The sequence below is a fragment of the Pseudochaenichthys georgianus genome, chromosome 16 (assembly GCF_902827115.2).
Source record: "Pseudochaenichthys georgianus chromosome 16, fPseGeo1.2, whole genome shotgun sequence".
Classification (NCBI taxonomy): Eukaryota; Metazoa; Chordata; class Actinopteri; order Perciformes; family Channichthyidae; genus Pseudochaenichthys; species Pseudochaenichthys georgianus.
This window is the reverse complement of record NC_047518.2, coordinates 23,392,020-23,415,366: the sequence shown is the minus strand read 5'-3', so window position 1 is coordinate 23,415,366 and position 23,347 is coordinate 23,392,020. Positions and strand designations below refer to the sequence as shown.

General features: G+C 43.5%; 2 protein-coding genes across 3 annotated transcripts; both read right to left on the bottom strand.

Moving 5' to 3' along the window:
- Positions 1–1,075: 1,075 nt before the first annotated feature.
- Positions 1,076–9,582, bottom strand: zdhhc18a (zinc finger DHHC-type palmitoyltransferase 18a). Of its 2 annotated transcripts, XM_034102398.1 has the most exons (10): positions 8,951–9,582; positions 8,590–8,750; positions 8,265–8,414; positions 6,990–7,127; positions 6,824–6,875; positions 5,870–5,972; positions 5,675–5,787; positions 5,102–5,207; positions 3,846–3,916; positions 3,121–3,209 (listed from the first exon to the last, which is right to left on the bottom strand). In XM_034102398.1, exons 1-9 carry the CDS (start codon positions 9,184–9,186, stop codon positions 3,875–3,877), a joined length of 1,101 nt encoding a protein of 366 aa, XP_033958289.1. In that variant the 5' UTR covers positions 9,187–9,582; the 3' UTR covers positions 3,121–3,209; positions 3,846–3,874. The 2 variants fall into 2 exon arrangements, with proteins under 2 accessions (XP_033958288.1, XP_033958289.1); XM_034102397.2 differs by lacking the exon at positions 3,846–3,916 and having other exon boundaries at positions 1,076–3,209.
- Positions 9,583–10,242: 660 nt separating this feature from the next.
- On the bottom strand, positions 10,243–13,478 carry pigv (phosphatidylinositol glycan anchor biosynthesis, class V). The gene is made up of 3 exons (XM_034102553.2): positions 12,581–13,478; positions 11,157–12,317; positions 10,243–11,059 (listed from the first exon to the last, which is right to left on the bottom strand). Exons 1-3 carry the CDS (start codon positions 12,647–12,649, stop codon positions 10,772–10,774), a joined length of 1,518 nt encoding a protein of 505 aa, XP_033958444.1. The 5' UTR covers positions 12,650–13,478; the 3' UTR covers positions 10,243–10,771.
- Positions 13,479–23,347: the final 9,869 nt, after the last annotated feature.

Here is a 23,347-nt window from a genome sequence, read left to right as displayed (position 1 = left end):
CCCCCAGGTTCATCAGGGCACACAAACCTCTCTACCACGGTAAGGTGCTGGTTCTTCAGAGAGGCGACTGTGTGAACGTGAACATTAATATAATATCACCTCCCATCTTCAGAGCAATCAGACTATTATAACATTAGCGTTAAGAAAGCTTACTTAAATATCTGCCACAACATAAGTAACCGGATCAGAGTACATTAAGTACAGTCCGCGGCATATCACTTCATAATGTATCATATATCTCCTTATCCGAGTCAGCTGAGCCATATCTGGCCGTGCAACACTCACAGTGTCACATACTGTATGCAGAAGTATTATTTTAAGCAACACATTAAGTTGACGAAACACTCGAGACAAATGTAATTAAAGTCAGATCGTGTTTTAGACGGGGCAGTGATATCATAAACCTGTTAATGCACGCATTCAAACACTTTTTCTTTTGCCAGCTGTATTCACCTTGCAGGTGCAGCTATGTGGCTTTTATCCTGGATAAAGTGTTTAAGTCATGGATGTTTAAAGTTTAACTTCTTCATTTTTGACTAGTATTAAAGTTCACTTTTCATTCAGGAAGTATGACGCTGCGCTGTCAGTGCGCTTCTCCATGTTTGTGATTGGTCGAATGCTCCAGATACCACCCCTTTCATGTGAACGCGCACCTAACTAGATAGGACACGGCTGGCTTGAGCGATGCACTTGATAACCAGCGTCGTAGTACAGTTTAGCGAGAGCGCGTATGTTTTGGATTAGGCCAACCGGCTAACTCAAACATATCCAGGTTAGGTTGAACCAGCTTCGTAGTATAGGCCCCTGGTCTGTGTCCACTTGTGTCCACACTGCAGATGCTTTTCATTGCTGGATCTTTGTCCAGATGAACACATGGTCAACATGTATGTCTTTATGGTTTCCAGCTGTCAGAATGAAAAAGCCAAATATCAGTGATTGTTCTACATATTCATTGGCGTCGGTTTGAAGTGTAGTTCAAACACACAAGGTTTTGCTATTACTAAGCTGTTGCATGCAAAGCTCTTTTAGTGTAGATTTTACAGCAAAACACAGAATCAACAAATGTGATGTTTTTATTGACAAAATGTTACATCCTACAAAATACAAACACGTTGTCCATACAAGCACTGCTTGTAAATGTCTACACAACCTAAGCGTCTTGATGCCGAAATGAACGACCCACTCACTATGGCGATGCATTTCCAAACTATCTACAGCTTCAACACTCCACTACAAAAAATAAATGAAACATCAGAAGGCCTTGGTTGTCATGTCACTAAAGTGTCCTCTGAGTCTCTGACTGGGCTGCAATCACATGCTGCCCTCTAGTGGCACAAACTAACTCCTGCGGTTTAACGTCACACTCCATCTCAGACAGAGCGTCATACTGTAAAAAAGCAACACAGACATGTAAAGAGACCTCATCAACATTCCTGTGACAATAATTTGCTTGTATACGCTCCGCATACGTTGAGCCTGTGCTGTAACCACCAAACAGCATGACAGGCAACATAAGTTGTGGCCTGAGGCAAAGAAAAAACAGATGCACACTCGCACTCCCATTGAATCACTTTAACAGGAAACAGTGTGTGGAGAAATATACTAATATACAAATACTGCAAACCAAGCCCTGGGGGTGTAGCAGCAAAATTGATTTGGATTTAAATGAAAAAAACAAAGTGGCAATTAAAAAACGTAATTTTTCATGGAGTTTCCAGTCATAAATGAAAAACGTCTGAACAAATTCACTCGGTTTAAAAACTCCTCTTTCAATAATAGTCTCCTAAAGGGATTCAACCCAACAAAACAAAAAATATACCAACCACTTATCTTCATAGCCTCTGATATACAACATATGCAGAACTGATGACCAAATACAGCAAATACCCTGATGTGGAAATAATAAAACAAAGAACAAACTGCCCTTCTTCAAACTCTGAGTCCTTATTAATCTTCACTCTGTCAACATAGATCACGCTGGAACGATTTATCTCTACATGACAGGAAATGATGTGACGTGAAATAAGGCCAACTTTAGAATTGATTATCCGGAAATGGCTCAATTCTCAGTGAAAGCCAGTTTAGAAAATCAAAGCTTCTGTTTCTGTACATCTTCACTCAAACTGTAAGTATAGTGTCTGTATTGTCAGATGTAAAGACCTGTTTGCATAATATATTAGCAGGAACTCAAACACTGCAGTGCTGATGTATAGATTGAGGTTATGTGGAAGTTTTGGAAAGGTGTTGCAAAAATATTTCTACATTGTGCTTCCAAGTATAACTAAGATGTTACTTCGTCCTCAAGGACACGTATAGTGTAGTAGGACACAGATAAACCTCACAGAACATAAAGTGAGTAAATGAACAGTTCACCCAAACATTTTGAAATAAATGTACATTTACCTATACACATACCTGTTGTGCTTTGGATCAACCTCCAGTGTTTCGGTGTGAGTTGCATCTCAAGCAGTCACAGTCTTTAGCCTCATGAGTTGTAGTCATTATGAGTAACTGGGTCATGCATTCCAGAAATAGATATTGCGTTTGTATTTTTTCTGTAATTTTTTGGAGCTTTCAGCTACTTAAGCCGAGTGCCATACATTTTAGTTTTATTTTAGAGAAGGCCGATTTGTCTATATCTCCAACTCTGTGCAGCTCACACCAAAACGATCTAGATTGATGAATAGCACTACAGTTAAGAGAATAAATATGTATTTTAGATTTTGGGGTGAGCTGTCCCTTTAATCAACTCATCATGAATGTCATCTTCACTTAACGGCGACACATAGAATGACAACCACTATAAAAAGTTTCTTTGTAGCCATACACTCTGATCCCTTTTCTTCTCTTTTGGTTTCTGGGAGTACTCAGGGCAGGGGGATAAAGCCATTGTCAGGGGCATCTCCCAGAATAAAGGTGGTGCGGCTCAGCGATGGAGAGGGTGAGGCCAGGCGGAAGGCTGGGTTGATGGAGTGCAGCGAGTCTCTCCTCTTGTAGCTTCTGCTGAACGGGGGGCAAGGGGGGGCCACAGGCTGGCGAGCGTCCTGCGGCAAGCACCCAGCGGAGAGAGAAGGCTCAGAAGAAGCTGCTGCCGGGCCGGAAACCTCCAGGTCCAGAGGGGTGGTCTTTGGGGTTGCTGGGGGGCACAGCCCATGAACATCGTACGAGTGGACCATCCTCTCCAGCACGTCCTTGGTGCTCTGAGTGCACTGTGTGGAGAGGGAAGAAATAAAGGAATAAGACACATCATCCGTTGGTGTTATAAAAGGCAGAGCTGTATCAACAGTAACAACATATATAGAAAATTCTGCATGTTTAAAAGGATTGGATTATCAAGCACAGTGAAAGCGGTGATAGTACTGATGGCAGAGGGAGACTCAAATGGAGAGACATGGAAGAGGTGAGTTAGAGGCAGACAATGAAACAGGTTAAGAGGGAAATGGGTGGAGAAGCTGCTTCCTCTTGTTTTTCTTCTGGCTCTGATAAAAGTAGAAACAGAGATAGAGTTTATGCAGACTTGTATTTCTGGCGCCTCCATGCATGCACAATACAGCCTGTGATACATAAGAAAAACCTCTCATCTAACTACAGAGGACAAGCGTAAGATCAGCAGCTTCAAACATGAGTGATTTAGAGCGATTGTTAATGAGACGGGAGTGAATGATAGTGAAGCATGCACACTCACAGCAGGTGAGGCAGTGAACCCATCCCAAGCATAGACAAATACAAATATAAGCAAAAATGCAATAACTTAGAAAATAAAAGATGACAGCAGTTTCAAACCCAAACAGTGAATGATAAGTGAAGACATGTTGTGATGCTTTATTGTTGAACCCTACTCTTACCATCGACCGTCTACATGCAGCAGTGCCCTTCAGGCTGTGCAGGACAAAGCAAAATCCTGACAGTTCTCCTCCTAGCAGGGTGGATACAGTACAACACTGAGTGTCAGATCTAGCAATGACGTAACAGGCATCGGAAACAAATGTTTATAACAAATAAACCCGTATGTTCATTAATTATGCCTACTGAAATAAATATAATTACCTTAGAAAATACAACTGTTCCAAAACATCTTAAAATCCCAAGTCAGGCACATCAAGACTTGAAAAAATGAAGAGGCAAAGTAAATTCAAAACAGAGGCCAGAACTCAAAATACAAAAGTTATGTTTATTTAACACTTTTAAAGAACACTTTTTAGGTGAATAAAATAGGTACGTAAAAAAGAAAGCAAAAGTGTAGTTAAGAAAATAAAGCAATATAGCTTTTGATAATAGGTCTTAGACATGATATGCTGACCTTATTGAATGACAAATGTATTGGACACATGTGGCAAATGATCTGTGATAAAGTGCTGTTAAGTCAAACACATAATATGATATTAAACATTTGCATGTTCTAGAAAAAAAGCAGTTATTAAGACCTTTGTGTGCATACACATTCACAAAAAACATACAAGCAAACCCTGCAGTACAGTAACAAGGAGGTAGATACAGCAACATGTTGGATAGAAAGAGTGAGCAAACATAAACACAAGTCAAATATCAAAAGGTGCAACAACGAACGTGTTCAATGTCCCACAGCACAAATAATATATCTGCAGCAGGGGGACTCCGCAACTCACCATCACATGAACACATGGTTCATTTCTGACTGTAACAACTCTTTCTCGCATTTGTACCTGCTCAATGGTGCCAAACATTGTTACAGGAGGCTCCCAAGACATTTTGTTTTTAAAGTTTAAACAAGAGGCACAGCAGTATTGTTTTAACATGATGACACCCTTCAGTAGATGTTATAAAGCCTTTCTACTGTGGATGTCTGGCGTTATAAGCCATCGCAAACTCAGATGTCCAGTCTAGTTAGAGACTAGACATTCACAACGTTTTTACAAACAATATAGAATCCACGTCTTTCATAAACACTGGGCACATATTCAACTCTACTTTAGGGACTGAAACTGAAGTCTGGAGGAGTGGACACACAGAGTGGAGAAGGCACAGGGTGGGAGGGGCAGCCTAACAACAACAACAACAACAACAACGCAGGAGCTAAGGGACAGTCGGGACTCAGGAGGGGCCACATGCTGCTTCATCCTACCATGTGTGCGTCGCTCTTGACCGTGAAGGGAGGCAGCTCTATCTCCGAGGCCGACACAGCAGGGATCGCCTCGTCGAGAGACAGGAAGCCTCTTCTGTCAATCAGACTACAGATCACAGGGTTATGAGAGGGTGCACTGACAACCATACAAATAAATAATACAAGCAGACTGACACAAATGTCCCACACTATGATTAATAACATACAGTTAATATGCAATACAAGAGAACTGCGGAATCTTGACTGAGAGAGAAACCAATATGTTTCACAAAGGGTGAACATATACCCCTCTGTTTTTAGACTTTTTGGGTGAGATTTAAATGTATATCATGTATAAATTGAGATTTTTAACTGATGGTTTGATTCCAGACTTTTGTCTAAACCTTAATAAACTTGAAATAGTACATAAAACAGGTACGTTTTCATTTTAAATGACACATTTTACTAATTTCTACTCCAACGTTGATTGTACATGTCATGCCATCTTTAATAAAATGTTCATGAAGCATTCCATTCCCGATACTAATATGTGTAAAAAGTCTCAGCTTATGGGACGGGGACATATTCACTCACCTGGGGGGCATGGGGCCACATAAGGTCGCACAGCAGTTTGTTATAATACTGTTGTAACTGTACGGGTTCCCAGACTCCTCTGCACACCTTTTACTTGACCAGGAGCCTTTAATCTGCAGAGTGAGTACGGTAAATCAAGTCATGGATAAAGTCTCAAATATCATGGTTGTATCATTAAGGTGCATGAATACTTACGTCTTCATTTGTTGTGAGGTTTGAGGCGATTAGGTATGTATGGAAGCCTGAGAGGCCCAATATAGACCAGATGGAGAAGAAACAAATCACCAACTCCACCACAGTGCACACGGATCAGTCAAGGATTGGAAATATCAACATTAACAATAATTATTTAAGGCAGATGGCGATAAAAGAAACGCATAAAGGCAAGTAAGCCAACTGCAAATTAAACAAAACCTTCTCAGATAATGGCAGACCATTTTTCAATATTAAAATACTAGATATAAAACAAATGGAATTACATAAGAAAAGAAAAGTTCCTCTAAATTATACCGGCGCAACACTGTTAGTTATTACAAAGAAACTACCAACTTGTGACCAAGATGTAAACAATGGGGTCTCCCTGCTAACATTTAGTTGCTTCTGAGAATCATTCATGCTAAGTTTAGACAGTATCTTGTTGGCTTACATTTGTTTTGAGATATATTTATCCTTAATCATGGACACGTTGTTCCAAATTACAGCATTACAGCGTTAAAGTCTCAAACGCTACAGAAATAAATCAGAGCTTTGGCTCTATGAGATAACAAGTACGGACAATGTAAGTATTCGTTCTGAATTCATGAAAGTGACTTTTGCATATCATGCGCTCATGTAGAAATGAACCCACACCCTGACTGTGAATGACAAACCTCTGTAGTTCTGCCGGCTATATTTGCCTCTAACTTCATCTCACGAGAACATGAGGCAGCAAACCCTCTTCTGCAAAGCCATCTGCCTAAAAGCATTGCTCTGCTGGATGCTAACTCTCTGATCCTATTAGGCGTGGGCTTAGACTGAGCCGCAGCAGGAAATGCCTTGTCAACAGCGTGACTTGTGTTATTTCTCGCCATAAACAAGAAGCAAATATATAAAAGATCTCGTCTATTTCATTAACAGATTATGTGAGAGCTGGTATCTACAAAAGGATATCTGGCAGGGCTCTCTTGGATGGACTGGACGAGGCTTTTACCTTCTTGAGAACCTGGAGAGAAAAAGGACAAATAGGAAATAAAGTTATCTTAAAGTGATTTCTGATAACATGACAGAAACATCATACCGAGTGCTTTATGTTTTAATACTTTGTGAGGATACTTACGCAGGGTAATGTGCGTTATGACACAGCCAAATATGAAAGATGTCAGAAAAGACAGAGAGATGATGAAGCTGTAGAAAAAGCGGTAGTTGCGTTTGCCCACGCAGTTTCCCACCCAGGGACAGTGGTGATCAAACCGTTCTGAGCGGGGGAACAGGATATATAGAGATAAGAGGCAAGTTTATAGTAGTTGGAAAGTTTCTAAGCACGGCTTGATGCCAAATGTGTTGTACATTAAACAATAATAAAACACTACCCTGGTACTATAAGGGCCTTTTCATCAAATTATAATTTTCCTGGTTCAGTAAAAGGATAGATCCAAAACATTTTAAGACCGTAATCAGGTGTCTATGAGATTACTGAAACTGCTGTAATCCTTCCTCCTGTTCATTTGGGGCGCAAAACCAGATCCCTTCCTAATTTGATGTAAATTATTCGAAAGACAATCCTTGATCTGTGCCTAAATGTATTGCAAAGTTTATCTTATAATGTGAGGCTGCAAGAGTTAGACTTATCCAAACGGCCTCTTTTAAAATAAGACATTCTTTAGTCTAAAATCCCCTCTTTATGCTTTTATCATTCCAACACAAGCAGACGAGTAAACACTGTAAGGAGAACACACAGAGGGGATGTTTTGCTTAAACTACTGTAACGTTGTATGAAACCCACATGATTTGATTAACTCTGAATGCAGGAGCATCACACTCGCTTCAGTTAAACATTCTAGCACTGAACGAGGTTTGTAAGATGAGTCGCCCATTCGTTTCATGGGAAGCATGCGAGGGGGAGATTATTTAGCTGTCACCATAAAGAGGAGGAATGACGAGAGCAAAAATGGATCCTCACATGTACGTACTACATACATACATACAACATACATACATACATACATACAACATACATACATACATACATACATACATACATACATACATACATACATACATACATACATACATACATACATACATACATACATACATACGAGGAATGTCTTAATACAGACATGGGAAAATGTGAGCAGGACAGACTTTCCAGCCAGGCTAATGCTTTTAAGGCCACCCACTTTATGTCTAAGGTAAGAGTATGTTGGTTTGTGGTTCTATGTAACTGTTTTGATTGGTACATTTCACTATAGTAGGAAGGTGCGCTCCACGTAGCAAACTAGTGGAAACCTGGCAGCCAAACAGTCTGCATGGTATGTTCCCCATGGCACTGATATTAAGTTGTTAAGTTTAATTAATGCAGTTAAGTGGTGACTTCCCACCACATCCTTACCCACACAGTTGTCACACAGGCTGCAGTGGGAGGTCCGAGGAGGGCGGAACATTTTACATGTGAAGCAGTATTTGAGCTTTACCACCTGCTGGTTGATGAGGATCTCCTTGGTTCGAGGAGGGGGGCGATACGTAGAGGATCCTGAGGTATCTTAAAATAGAGAAGGGGACAGAAGGGACGTGCACATTTGATTTTACCCATTAAGCACACAAATGATATGTCTGGCTGTTGCTGTCTTCATACATGGTAGAGAGTAAGCTGCTTAGGTCTTGGTCCTTACCCCATCTGCCCCACAGTGATTTTGCAACTCCATGTTGTGCCTTACCTATCTGCTTCTCTATGTCTGCTGCTTCATCTGGGGTAGCCCTAGGTAAGATGCCTGGGTCTGTAAAGCTGGTTCTCAGCAGGGAGAAGACCACAAACACAAAAAGGGCCCCACCAATCACAGGTATAAAGACGGTCAGATGTTTCACCAGGAATGGGCAACTGGAAAAGAGATACGTTTGTTAGTGTCTGCCTGCATTAGTCAAAACCACATGTAATCCCTTAGTATGTTGCCACGAAACTCTGCGATGAAAGTATGAAGCAGGAAGATTGTTCAACTTCCACATTAGTAAAATACATGACATGTTGCATTCATGGTTCACTTGAAGCAGTCATACAAAAGGAAATGTCTAGTTACTCACTCGAATGCAAAGAAAAGGCCACACGTGACAACAATAAGGCCTAGTGTCAGAGGAAGGACACCGCTCTGACTGGGCAGGATGATCAGTCCATCGCAGAAAAACCTGTTCTTCCCCGGGAATACTTCCCATTTCCTCCGCGACCGTTGCACCGTCTTCTCGGTGTTGTTCTGTGCGGACTGAGGCAACACCGACAGCGCCCTCGGGTCGATCTGCTGGTACTCGCAGTTTTTCATCATGTAAACAGTATCGACACGGCTCGAAGGTAACTATAAGGCACACACAAAACTCTCCCTTCTCACCACGTTTTCGAGAGACTGTTGTCTCCAGATTAAGTCATTGTAGGTTGGTATTTTGCCTGTTCGGTTAGCGTTCAGTTGTCCATTCTGAAAGCTAACGAAAGCTAGCTAGCGAACCAGCAGAGGCATTCTTCTCCGTAGCAGACTTTAACAATATGAATCAGTTCCCGGGATGACTCAAGGCTAACTACCATGTTTAGTAGTTAAAATAAAGGCTGTCATAAAATAAAGTACTCATTTTGTTAAATTAAATTGTCTTTTTCATAAAATCCAACACCAACTGACGGTTTTTACTGGAGCTTCTTGCAGCAGTTCACATTTCCTTTTTTTGCTGTCAGGATGTGGACGTTTGACGTAAGCACGTAAATTGCTGACTTGTAATTACGCAATCACGTAATGTTTGCACGGTGGTTATTTGTAGATCATTGAACATCCTATGGTGAAAACACGGAATCTTTAGAGAACTAATTAAATTAAATCCCCCATGGAAAATATTAAAAAGAATTGCAAACAATCAAAACTGATTATAATAATATAGGTGCATTATTATAATAATACCCATTTGAATCAAAGGGAGGTAGTTCCAAGAGGTTTGGACACCACAACGTTCTCACTGGGACAATAAAGTATCATGTTATATTATAGTAATATTGTAGACAGGTACATACATCCAAAATGGGACTATACAATTACAAATGTTTTTTTCATAAATGTTATTAAATTAAAATGTGCTGCAGCCACACATCCTTCATGCAGCAAATGAGGGCATTATTCAGCCTTTGGCCCATTATTCAATACAAACATTCTTTCATAGAAGCCACTGATTAGACTGATACAAATGTGTTTTTTAGATGTATGCAGATTCATTTCAAGGGGTAAACATGGTATTGCATGTCCTTTACAACGTAACACAATATAGCAATTTTACATTAATGCCTTGAGAAAAAGGATTATCTTCACAATCAAATAAAACTAGGTGAGGATTATTTACAGCAGCAAAATCTTTATTTTTTCATTCACATCCGATAATCCCAAAGTATAACTTGGGATAATTCTTCCAAACATGCAGTGCAATATTAAATTAAAGAGCAAGATATCAGCACGAAATACAAATATTTATTTTTAAAGTAAAACCATAGTTTTCCCAATATGTACAATTAAACAGTGTTGAATAAAGGAATATTTTACATTTGCATTTGTTTGGTTACAAACAGTTGACTATTGCATGAATAAATTGGCTTCAAAAATGTGTTCATGTTCATAGGCTCTATGTAGGACTGGGTAACATAATTATAATAAGAATTTGAAAAAACTGTACATTTAAGTTAGTGATTTCAGTTGTTTTTTTAATAAATGAGACATTGACATAATGTTGCATTCATGTATACAATACAATGATGTTCTTTGGGGAAAAGGAGTATTGATGATGTACTGTAAAACACTGGTGATCATATGATTTATAATATGGTTTAAGCCCAGTCCTACATAGAAATGTTGCATTTAAAGCTCAGAGTACCGTCTTTGGTCATGTCCATGGCAAGAAGTTACAATGCAGTGCCAGGCCCAGGACCCAGTAAGAAAGGAAGTATCCCAGGATGCCCTGTGTTGTAGAGGAACAGCTTTTGAAGTATGGTAGCAGTGCAATGATGGGGTTTTGAGGTGTGTGCTGGCATCCATTGCTGGGATGAGTGTGTAGCTGTACATTAGGATTTGATGTTTTCCTTCGATGAAGAAGTGGCTCATTGAGGAGGAGCAGGTGAGCACTTATCCAGAAGGGCACAGGAGTCGAGGAGGCCATGAATCTGGTTAGAACCTACAAATGCAGATTAAAAATAGGAATAGATGAAAATCAAAAAATGTCATACAACCAGACAGATAAAAACATGAAGATGATTATATCCTTTACTCACCTGCACGTGCATGCACAATGTTCCGAACACCAGAAGTACCGTTGAATGTACAATGTACACAAACACTCTGGGGTTAAACATTCCAGGTGTGGGCTTGTCAAAATGTGCACCTGTGTTCCAAAGACCGAGTCTAAGACACAGTTCTGGATTAGCTAGAAAATAAGCATAAGCTGCCATAATGCCGAGGGTGGCCATAGGTAGAGCCAGAATGAAGTTCGGTATCTGCCTCAGCTCAAAGTAGCGGAGGAAGCCCACATCCCAATACACATCCTGGATATGAGAATACAGCAGAGGCAGAAGTCTCATGCACCATAGAGGCGGTGGACCATTTTCATCTGGAACCCGGTAGCCCTTTAGTTCAGCCAGAGACACAAGAGCCGGGGGGATCTGTTCCAAGGAGACAGAAGGAGTGCAAAACGTCCTATACCCATAGTATTGGAAAGCACAGAAGGGAAGAGCAATAATTGCAGTTCCCAGGAGGGATGTAAGCAAGAGACGGATGATGGCCCAAATGTAGTGGAAGACTTTACTGTGGCCTTTTGTCGTTGTTCGATAAACACGAATCTGGGTAATAGCATGCAGTGATGGAAGATACAGTAGAAATCCTATGTTAACAAGTCCATTAGATCGTGCTGCTGTGGCTATACTTAAAGCCAGGCAGGCTCGGAAGGTGAATCCTTTCTCCAGCAGGAACAGACCGCCAAATGTGAGTGCAGCAAACAGGCTTTCTGAGTATCCAGCGGTCATAAAAACGTTGGCAGGTGTGATGCAGTAGAGCAGGCTGGAGAGCAGAGCAAGTCGTCTGTCCTGAAGAACCGTCCTACTGAGTGCATACAGGGCGACCACGCTCAACAGGAAGAGGGCAGTGTTCCCCAGAGCCACGGCCACCAGCAGACGCCCCCGCACACTCAGCCAGCTGCTCAGGGGCCACAGCAGCGTCTCTGCCAGGCCCCGGAGGATGATGGGGAAGAGGGGGAAGAAAGCAAAGTTGTGCTCATAAAGGTATCCTCTCTCAGCGATGAAGAGGAAATGCTCAGCATCCCAGTGAGACAGGCCTCCCAACAACCACTCCACAGAAGAGTCCAAGTACAGAGGCTCCTCTGTCCGTGGGGGCCTGAATGCATCAGCATCATGGTCAGGGATGACAGCATTGAAGACAGCCTGAGGAGAAATATTAAACACCATTAGAGTAAATACTGCCATCATAAGCAATTTTGCTGTACAGAGAAACCCACCTGCAGTCACTCTGTCTCTGACCTACTTATCACATACAGTATGTATTTCCCTGAGCACTATCCATTACACACAGACATATCATTGCCAAGGTGACTTAAACGTCAGGGGAAATCATGGTTAATAACAAACATTGCAGGTGTAAACCGGATTAGCCTATTCCTAACCATCCAACTTGGGCTCAAATGTACCTGCAACAACAGGGACAATCCCCTGGTAGCTGTGGCAAACTCCAGCACTGCTCGGACGTCCATAGTCATTGATGTGACGAAGAAAATGTGAAAAAGCCGGTTCTGAAAGGCTGGAGCATTGTCGCTGTTACGAGACAGTCATCTCATACTGACTATAAAACATAACTAGCGAGGAAAAAACACTCAGCGAATGATATTATGGAAGTTTCGCGTTTTCATTGGTTAGACAAATTTAAGACAGGGTAAACACTGATGTTATTAGTTAGCCACCCGTCGTTATTAATCGTTTGTTTTCGCATAGGTGCAATCTTTGTCCTCACATCCTCATCATCCTGCAGCAGCAGCAGCTTCGTTTCGAATAGTACTTTTTACTTCCGGTGCAACTGAAGTCTTTTCAAAACAAAAGCTCATGAGGCGAGTTTAGGCCTTTTGTAGTTTCTGGTAAGTAAAAATGCTTTCATATTATTTATTCGAGGAATGGGGGAAGCGAAATATAATCAGTATATATTTTTTTTATTCAATTGTGTAATCTTAAATCAGATAGGCTATGTCGTGTCTTAGATTTGTGACGGAATCAATGCTGTTTCTTTCCAGCAGACGGAGCTCCAAACTGTTTTATGGACTGGTGTTTCAAGTGGTGCAAGCATGTTCTTCATGAAAGGACATCGTGTTGCCTGTCTTTTTAGTGTTTTAAATGTTATTTGTTTGGATTAAAGATGAATATTGTAACACGTCTTCGATGTACCCACTCATGTCAAATATATATAATTTCTAAAGTCTGCACAGCTTTCATGTTAAAGGTCCCATGTCATGCTTTTCCCGTTATTACCCGTCCCCTTGTGTGTTGTGAAGGTTTTAAATGGTCTGCAAAGTCACAAACCCTCAAAGTACACCCTGTAGCGAGAAAAACTCTAACACAGAAAATACCTGTCTATGAGCTGCCTCAGAACGCCTCGTTGGAGATTTCTCTTTTTCTTACAGTGACGTGCCCATACCCAAATGGACCCATTGGTCCAAATGGACCAATCCGTGGAGCCGTTACGTTACGTCCGCGGAGCCGTCAGGTTAAGTTCCTCACACTCAATCTTTTCTCAGCTGCAGCTCAGCCGATTTCTCCTCCCTAGACGGCGGGACGCGGCGAGGCTGTGAGTCGGTGTGTGAGCACCATAGGTGAGCACACACACAAACTCCCAGCCAGGCTGCGGGTGTGTGTCATGGATGTATAATAAGAACTGGATACAGCGTGGGAGGCGGGGCCTCAGGGGCATGAAGATAACATGGGCTAACTTTTGCATGGGAGCCTGCCTGCAGGCAGCAGTCTCAGGACACCTTCAGGCCCAATCCCAAACCACTCCCTCGACCCTAACACTCCGTGACGCAGTGAACTCCGTCTGTAGCCATTAGCCACACTCGCAGCTCAACGAGGCTCCCTCCTGTCAGATGGAGGGAGTAAATACAGCGGCAAGCTTTGGGACGGCCTCCCCTCTCTCCGGCAGAAACAGGAAATGCCGTAACTGTATGTAACAACGGTTTCAAATCAGCATCTCTTAGACAAAAAATGTAAATTAATAACTCAAATAAAACTCCAAACATCTTTCATTGTGTTCTATTTTAGTTTTAAACCTGATGTTTATAAGCTTCTTAGTTTTTCAACAGTCTGTAAATATACACAACTTTATAATAAAATGCATACATTTACCTTTTTCTAGACTAAACACAGGTATGATCCTAAATTAAACACATGTGAGGTTATCATGAGGTTGTTAACATCGCAGTTTATCAGTGGATGTTTGCTGGAACTACTTGTTAACAGCTTGTTTCCTGACGGACACACACAGCGTTGAGACCGGTCAGGTAGAGACCGGTCTTAAGTCAGCACCGGTGCAGACCATGGATGTATAATAAGAACTGGATACAGCGTGGGAGGCGGGGCCTCATTTATTCCTATGAGAGTTGCTCATTGGCGCATGATGATAAAATGGCCCAACGTTTGAGAGAGCGAAACGTCACAGATTACCCGGCATGCCTGAGAAGTACCCGTATGTGCGCTCATAGCGCATGCGCAACTTTAACCAAAATGCTCGTTCACATCAAGCACGTCAATTTGCGTACACGTAACAGCACCGCACGTTCATGACAGCATGGTAATGGATTGTTCTATTTCGTATATGGCTTCGCCCTCTAAGGCTATCGCTATTGGGTAATCCCCCTGCGCCCCCGCGCAGCACTGAAACACTTGTAGTCCACGCCCACCCGCAAGGTGGGCCCCACCCTCGGACTCCCTTCCGGTATAAATAGGAAGCACAGAATCACTGAACGAAATTCATCATCATGAGCAACAACTGCGTCCGAGATTGTCCCTCATGTGGCTCAGGATATATCATGAGCTATGACCAGCACGCAATGTGTGAATCCTGCCTGGGGCCAGAGCACGCGGACGCGGCTCTCAGCCAGCAGGTCGCTTGCTCCCCTTCTCCGTTGCCACGGCTCTGCCGGCGTTAGGTGGCATCATGGTGGAGCTGCCGGAGATCTCCCCGTTCCCCTAGGTCGGGAGAGGGTGGCTCTGGACGACTTGGCCGGAGTTTTTTCCCGGGTTCAGACGGGAAGGAGTGATCCGGTCTGGCCCGCGCTTCCCCGTCATTAGGAGGTACCAGGAGGGGGCGGCGGCGAACCCGAGGACCCTGAGGACTCCGGTGTCCCCCTTTGTTCCCTTCACTAAGGTGGAGGGATTCATAGAGGATGGTTTCCCAACCACCCCCTCTCTGGAGCCGAGCCTGACGGAGTTCTTTGGGGTTAGGCAGGCCAACTTGATCGCCGGACGGCGCCCTACGTTGGCCTCCCCCAAGGACCAGTATGTCGCCCGCCAGGCTGACCGGGCGCATCAGTGTGCGTTTCAGGCGTCGGCGGCGGAAAACAACATCGCGTTGCTGTCCAACTCGGTGGTGACGCTGGTGGAGCGATCCACCACCTTGACACCAGAGGAGGCGCAGGAGATCGGTAAGGCGGCCAGCAAGGCGCTCCCGTTGCGGTCTCCCAGTCGAGGATCGCTGTGTGGATGACGCAGATCCAGCGCCACCTCTGGCTGCAGCAGGCGGCTGTCACAGAGCCAGCCAGAAAGGTTTTGCTGGACGACATCCGCCAGCACGTTGGCTGGCTCCAGCCTGCGGCGAGGTCACAGCGGCACCAGCGCCCGCAGCAGCAGCCAACCCGGGCCACAGCGGCAGGCGGAGAGACGGCCACAGCAGCCGGGGCGTCAGACTCATCCGTCGGCGGTGGCAGGGGCGCCGTCCCGCGTCTCCGCCGTCCCGCCAGCGGTGGGTCAACGGGGTGTGAGGTATTCCCGCTCGTCGGCTGCCCCACGAGAGCCGCCGAGGAAGCAGAGCCGGTCTTGACGGGTGTTTACCTTCATCAGAACAGCGAGTGACTGCAGGCTACTACATGTTAACCACACACACCTCTACACACATCTCTACACACATCGAACTGCCCTATTACTCCCCCTTTTATTAGTTTTATGAAGGAGATGTCCAGTCACCAAGGCGCAGAGTCCTGCACGGGTCTGATTTTCAAGACCCGCTCCCGCCCCGCACCTGCGACGTGCAATACCGAACCCGCCCCGCTACCCGCACATATTGCCAATTAGTTCCGCAACCCGACCCGTCGGCACAAGATCCGCAACCCGACCCGAACCCGCATATATATGAGCAGTGAAAACGTGCAATTATTAACACACGCAGTTGCATATTTGTCTCAAAAAGCGTGGGATGTTGGTTATTTTCTCCATCTAGGATGACACCAAAAGCCTCCCAGACGTTGGATTTCACTCTTGAGGAAGTGTTATTGAAATGCTGTATTCTCCGCTAGAGAGCTTCACCTCAGCCATTTCGAATGTGGCGCGCACAGCAGCAGATTGATGCACTGCAGAGGTTATGATTATGCGCGGGGTACCCGACCCGATGCAGGACTCTGCCAAGGTGCATTGTGTGTGTGTGTGTGTGTGTGTGTGTGTGTGTGTGTGTGTGTGTGTGTGTGTGTGTGTGTGTGTGTGTGTGTGTGTGTGTGTGTGTGTGTGTGTGTGTGTGTGTGTGTGTGTGTGTGTGTGTGTGTGTGTGTGTGTGTGTGTGTGTGTGTGTGTGTGTGTGTGTGTGTGTGTGTGGTCTAGCATTACTATACTTGTGGGGACCTAAATCTGTTTACACAGTCACGTGTGGGGACTCGCCTCCCTTATGGGGACAAATTGGAGGTCCCCATGGGGGGAATCATTCATTTTAGGGTGAAGACTTGGTTAGGTTTAGGATTAGGGTTAGGACAGTGGTTCTCAAAGTGGGGGGCGCCGAGGCATGACAGGGGGGGTGCGAGAGACCAGGAGGAAAAATGGTTATTTAAAAAAATAATTTAAAAAAATCATATTTTGAAAATGTATTGATTCGAAAATAATATGATACTGTACTATTACGTCTGGGTCTCTGTGTTTCATTAAAGCTCGGCTCTGTGTGTGTGTGTGTGTGTGTGTGTGTGTGTGTGTGTGTGTGTGTGTGTGTGTGTGTGTGTGTGTGTGTGTGAAACAAGCCATTTTGTGTGCGTGCGCGAGCGAGAGAGAGAACGCGCACCGGTACCAGAGATCGTTGTTGTTAGCTTCTGGTGCTAGCGAGCTACGCTAACAGATATAAGGAGGTTTTTCAACAACAAAGTGGAGGAGAGTCCTCTCCTGTCAGACTGAGAGGCTCAGTGAGCTAAAGGACTCTCTCAGTGTTATCTCAGTGGGTCTCAAACGTTTTGGTCACCATTAATGTAAACAATTATTTCCGAGGCACACGTTTATATGATCATTATAGTTATAAACAAATAAGAGAATAAATTAAAAACAGGTATGAAATACTATATGACATTAAAAAAAGAATAAAGTTTAAAAGGGAGTGATTTGTAAAATATCCATAAAGAAATTGTAAATCTGGTTACAGTTCTGTTTCATCTGGGTGTTGAGAGATGTATCCATAGATCTCTTCATGTTGCTCTCAAAGTGCACCAGATTGATGCTTTTAACTTCAATATTTAAAAATCTTCCCGGGGGAGCTTGCCGTCGGACCCCCCTATGTGAGGTCCACACACCACCTATAGAAATAGCACTTTACCCCTGCTTACACCTATATGCCGTGAGCTGATTATTGAGCCTTCATTGTAACAGTCGCGGCGGGTACACTGTGTATATGCGTGTGGGGAGTGTTGCAGTAGAAAGTTCCTCTGTAGCGCCCGGTACATTAATGGGAAACCCTAAATGTTTGAGCACCCTCTATGAAACGTCAAGCTACTCCACAGCACCCCCAAAATAAAATCTCTGGCGCCGCCACTGAGCCTGACTATTTGTGTTGGGGGGGCCCCACTTTTTTTTCTCCAAAGGGGGGGCCTGACAGAAAAAGTTTGAGAACCACTGGGTAAGGGTAAGGTTAAGGGTTAGGGTTAGGCATGTGTTGGTTATGGTTAAGGTTAGGATAAGTCTCCAGGAAATGCATGTAAGTCAATGTAATGTCCCCTGAAGTGATTTATACATTGTGTGTGTGTGTGTGTGTGTGTGTGTGTGTGTGTGTGTGTGTGTGTGTGTGTGTGTGTGTGTGTGTGTGTGTGTGTGTGTGTGTGTGTGTGTGTGTGTGTGTGTGTGTGTGTGTGTGTGTGTGTGTGTGTGTGTGTGTGTGTGTGTGTGTGTGTGTGTGTGTGTGTGTGTGTGTGTGTGTGTGTGTGTGTGTGTGCTCTCTGCTCAGTGTGTTCGGTGTGTTTGTGTCTGTCCGACACCGGCATTTGTTTTCAAATGACCATGAACAGTCATTTACACACATCTGGCTGTGCAGGCAAACGAACCAGAGGACAGCGGGCAGAAGGTGAGTCAGGGCCAGGCAGAGGGTCAGGGAGCAGGCGAGGCGGTCAACGGAGGTACAGGCAGGGTCAGGGAGCAGGCAAGGCAGGATAGTCCAAGGACAGGCAGGATCAGGGATCAGGCAGAGCAGGCAGGTCAGGGACAGGCAGGGTCGGAACCGGGTAGTCAATCTGGTAACCAACGCGTGAAAGACTAGCATGAAGGCAAAGTACGATCTGGCAACGGGTGTGTGTCTGGTGAGGGTTTAAATACTGGCAGTAAAGCTAATGGGTGCCTAAGAGAAAGAGAGTGAGCAAAAACGTGGGTGTGGTTAACAGGTGAGACAGGTGAATGGAAAACAACTGGTGAATGATGGAACAGACTGGGACAAAAATAAAGTTAACATTGAAAAAAAAAAAATGTCAGGCTTTTCACCTATCTTATGGCGCGTTTCCACTGCAGGCCTCGCTCGGTTTGGTTAGGCCTTATTAGGCCCGGCTCACTTTAATGCTGCGCTTCCATTACAGTTTAGAAACTGGGGTAGTTACTATAGTAACGCAGTGTAGGCGGAGCTGTGATGTCATCTTCAATGAGAGCCCCAGAAAAACAACACAGCCGTTAGCTCTTAGCACTCAGAGCTCACAGCTCTTCATATCTGTTCAGAAACTAGACAAAAGTTAAACAAGTACAAACCACAGACTGCCTGTGTCATGGTGAATACAGTCGCTGGTTTGTTTATGTCTGTATAGGCCGTTGTTGTGAGTGTGGACGGTCGGAGCATATATAACGTTAGCTTAGCCAAGCTATATTTAGAAAACACGCATTTTAAAAGGGTTTTTTCGCCTGCCGTCTGTCTGCAGACTTGTCAAAGCATTAATTCATGGTTTTTACTAACCGGTATCAGTATGTTGTTACTTCGGCATCATTTTGAAACGTGTATTACAATTAAATCACTGTCAAATATGTTCATCTTGTTGTAGTTGTAGCCCCCTTGCCAGCGATTCTCTCTCTAGTTTAGCATACTCAGCCTGACTCAGCCTGGTTGTTCCTGGCTCTAGAACCACGATTTAGAAAAAAGGTGAAAAAGTAGCCCCAGGCCAAAACTAGGCCAAGTGGAAACGCAACCAAAAACGGGCCCCGCACGGCTCGGCACGCTTAAAGCGAGCTACCCACTGCAGTGGAAACGCGCCATTACTGTACAATATTAATGAACAAATCTACAATCTAATGTCAGACATGGAAAACATCATGAACATCTGTGACTACTTTAATATGTAATTGAAAATATATTTAACATCTTAATTAAGAATATAACAATTTAAAACTATGGACAGGTGATTATTAATCATTACTTCAGTTACCCAAAATCTTTAGCAAAGCTTTTTTCTGGATTTTTGTTTGTTTTGTACAAAATTCAGCTTTCATTTTGCCGATTTCAAATCACTGGCTGGGCTGGATTTTCCCCCACATGTCGTTTGTAAGCACACTACTTCTACTGTGGTAGTAGTTCAAACTATAGCCTTACCTCCCCAAATCCTGGTACCTCTGGTAAAAGTTACACAAACTCACATATAGCATCTTTGGGAGGATACACAAAACACAATACCACGGGGTATTTCTTTTGGGTATTCGTGCAGCAGTCATTCCGAGGCACTGCGTGTGAAACCATCTTCCACAAGTTTCACACTGAATCTACATGGGGATAAATACAACAAAGATATTAAGAAAATGTAAAGTGTAGGACACTGGTAAAGCAGGCATATTCATTTATATTTTATAGAGATTATACTTTTTTTTTATATAAATACTTGTTATTATTCAGGTTTATCTGTACTGTGCTAAAACTTTAACAAATTATAAGAAAAACAAAAGGAAACCTGTAATGCATACAAATATACAACATGTATCTACTTGTATGTTATTCCTGAAATCTAACTCCAGATGATCTATATATTATCTACTATTCAGATTATCTTCTGGAGTTTCAAAACAACAATGTCGTCACACCCAAACAGCATCAACAGCAGTTGTGGGCAGGTCCTCAATTCCACAGAAGGAACAGAAGTCATCCTTTGAAACTGAAAAAATAACAGATGTATTACTGTTCAATTTACAGGAAGCCGTCCATATATTCATTTAATATTTTTTGGCTACCTGATCCTTTGAGAATTTCTTCTGAGGATTATACCATATTTATTGAAGATGTTACACAGGGACGGGTGGCGCAGTGGTCTGTGCATCCGATCATCAGATCAAGGGGGAGTGCTGGGGAACTCCAGTTTGAAACCCGCTCCCGCCCCCACTGCATCAGGCCGTTGTGTCCTTGGGCAAGACACTTCACCCGGATTTGCTCCTGTGGGTATTGTCCACAGTACATGTATAATACTAATGTGTACTTGTAAAAGCGCCTCGATGACCTCGAGGCGTGAAGATGGACGGTGTGACAGTGCGCTGTGCAATGATCATCAGATCAAGGGGTGAAACCCGCCGCTGCTGTGGTGTGTCCTTGGGCAAGACACTTCACCTGAACTTGCTCCTGTGGGTATTGTCCACAGTATCTCACCATTGCATGTATGATATATGTGTAATGTGTATATATGTAAAGCGCTTTGAGTCATTGATAAAGCGCTATAATAAATGTAAGGAATTATTAATTATTATTACTATAAATATTCACCACAATTATTCCAAACCATATGCTTCCAAACTCTCTGCTGTAGTCTGACCACCAGGAGACTATTGATGTGTGTAGTGAGTTTGGTAGCACTCCACTGTATAATAGTGACGTTATTGAAGATTATAGAACGGACAAGTCAAATCAAGCAATCTGATTGGTTCTTAGCCGTGATATACTGAGCGTATACCACGGGTAGAATTGTAAGTTACTTTTCACAACAAGTCAGTATCCCTCCGCGTCTGCGAAAAACAGTATACCGTTGGGCTGAAAAGCAAACTGCCTGCAGTTTGCTTTTCAGACTGGAACAAGAAAGCAACGGAGAGGTAACGGGGCAGAAACCCTCCTTTTTACGCAGCGGTCCAGACATAGACATCAAACGGCAAAACATATTCAGTGTGCAGTTCCTTTGGCATTAGGGCAGGGATATCTAGATACTTTCCAAGGTTTGACATAATGAATTGTGCTACTTTTAAAGCAAGCAACGATGTTTTCAAATCTGTAATCAAAGAGGTCCGCAAAAACACTATCGACCAATCAGATTGCTTGATTTGACTTGTCAGTTTTATAAATATATTTACATTTCTTCCGGTACGATACAAACTTACAAAGCATAAGATGGAAACATTTAAGATTAACTTCGACCTCCGGGGGGGGGTCTTACTATGGAGGAGTGGATTGAGGAGTGCCTATCTCCAGAAAAAAAAGCACCTAAACGACGACATACAGAGCTACGTGAAGAGCAGGTAGACCAACTGGAAAAGTACCACCATTCAAAAGCTTTCTGATGCGGGTCTTGAAACAAAGCTGAGAAATTATGACCGTTAGTGGCCACAGGTGCGAAAGCTCTTTCCAGAGCAACTGGAAGCCCAATCTCGGGGACCGGAGAAAGTGGAGCAATATTCTCGCCACGCCAAGCAACAGCCTAGGCCCTAGAACAACCTCAACCTATCCAAGTAACCACGTAAGCCATTCTACTGATGCTGGACAGTTTTTCAGTGGCTGCACAATAAACGGCAACATACAAATGAATGTAAATAAATAGCCAAATAATGGATCAACGCTCTCTGTCTAATATGTTCGCTAGCTGTTAGTGTTGTTGCATAGCAACCACCTCGCACTATGTTTCGTGCAGAAGGCAACGGAGGGACTATTTTATTTTGAACATCATTATTTACAAATAAAAACTATTTAAATTAGAGTGTGTATTTTTCTTTCATATTGCCACACTTGGTAACCGTTTTATAAAAGCAATAGCTCACTTCAGGCCGTGATATATGCTCATTATATCACAGCTAAGGGGGTCCGCTTCGCGTCGGGCCGAACCACCTCACGCCTAGACTACTGCAACTCCCTCCTGGCTGGTCTACCTGCATGTGCCATCCGACCTCTGCAGCTCATCCAGAATGCAGCGGCTCATCTGGTCTTCAACCTTCCTACATTTTCCCACACCACGCCGCTCCTCCGCTCCCTTCATTGGCTTCCGGTAACTGCTAGAATTCACTTCAAGACACTGGTACTTGCGTACCATGCTGCGAATGGGTCTGGCCCTTCCTACATCCAGGACATGGTTAAACTGTACACCCCAGCGCGTGCTCTACGCTCTGCATCAGCCAAACGACTCGCTGCACCCTCGCTGCGAGGGGGACCCAAGTTCCCATCAGCAAAAACACGTGGGTTTGCTATCCTGGCTCCAAAATGGTGGAATGAGCTCCACATTGACATCAGGACGGCAGAAAGCTTACACACCTTCCGGCGCAGACTGAAAACTCATCTCTTTCGACTCCACCTCGAGCGATAGAATTACTAACAAAGACCTGCTAACAGAGCACTTATATACTTTCATGCAAAAATGCAAAAAATAAATTTAAAAATATATAAAATATATTTTAAGATCATGTTTAATCATCTGATTCGTCTGTACATTGCTGTTTTAGTATGTATTCGTCTAATTAGTGTCTACAGTGTGTGCCTATTGAGCTGTTTAGAGCCATGTGGGACAAAACCTGATCCTGCCCCTCCCTCTGACTGTCTAAGTGAACGGTGACTGTAAAAACTACACTACGCATGCTCAGAGTATTTTCCTATTTAATGTATGTGGCAAAAAATAATGACCATAGGGGCATAGAGCTGCCATCCCCACCATACGTCATCTCACATAAGTTCAGAGCTGATTGGCTGTAAGTACGTGTGCCGCGAAAAGTGTGGTGTGTGAAGAGGAGGAGAGAGAGCTGCAGTGAGGCGT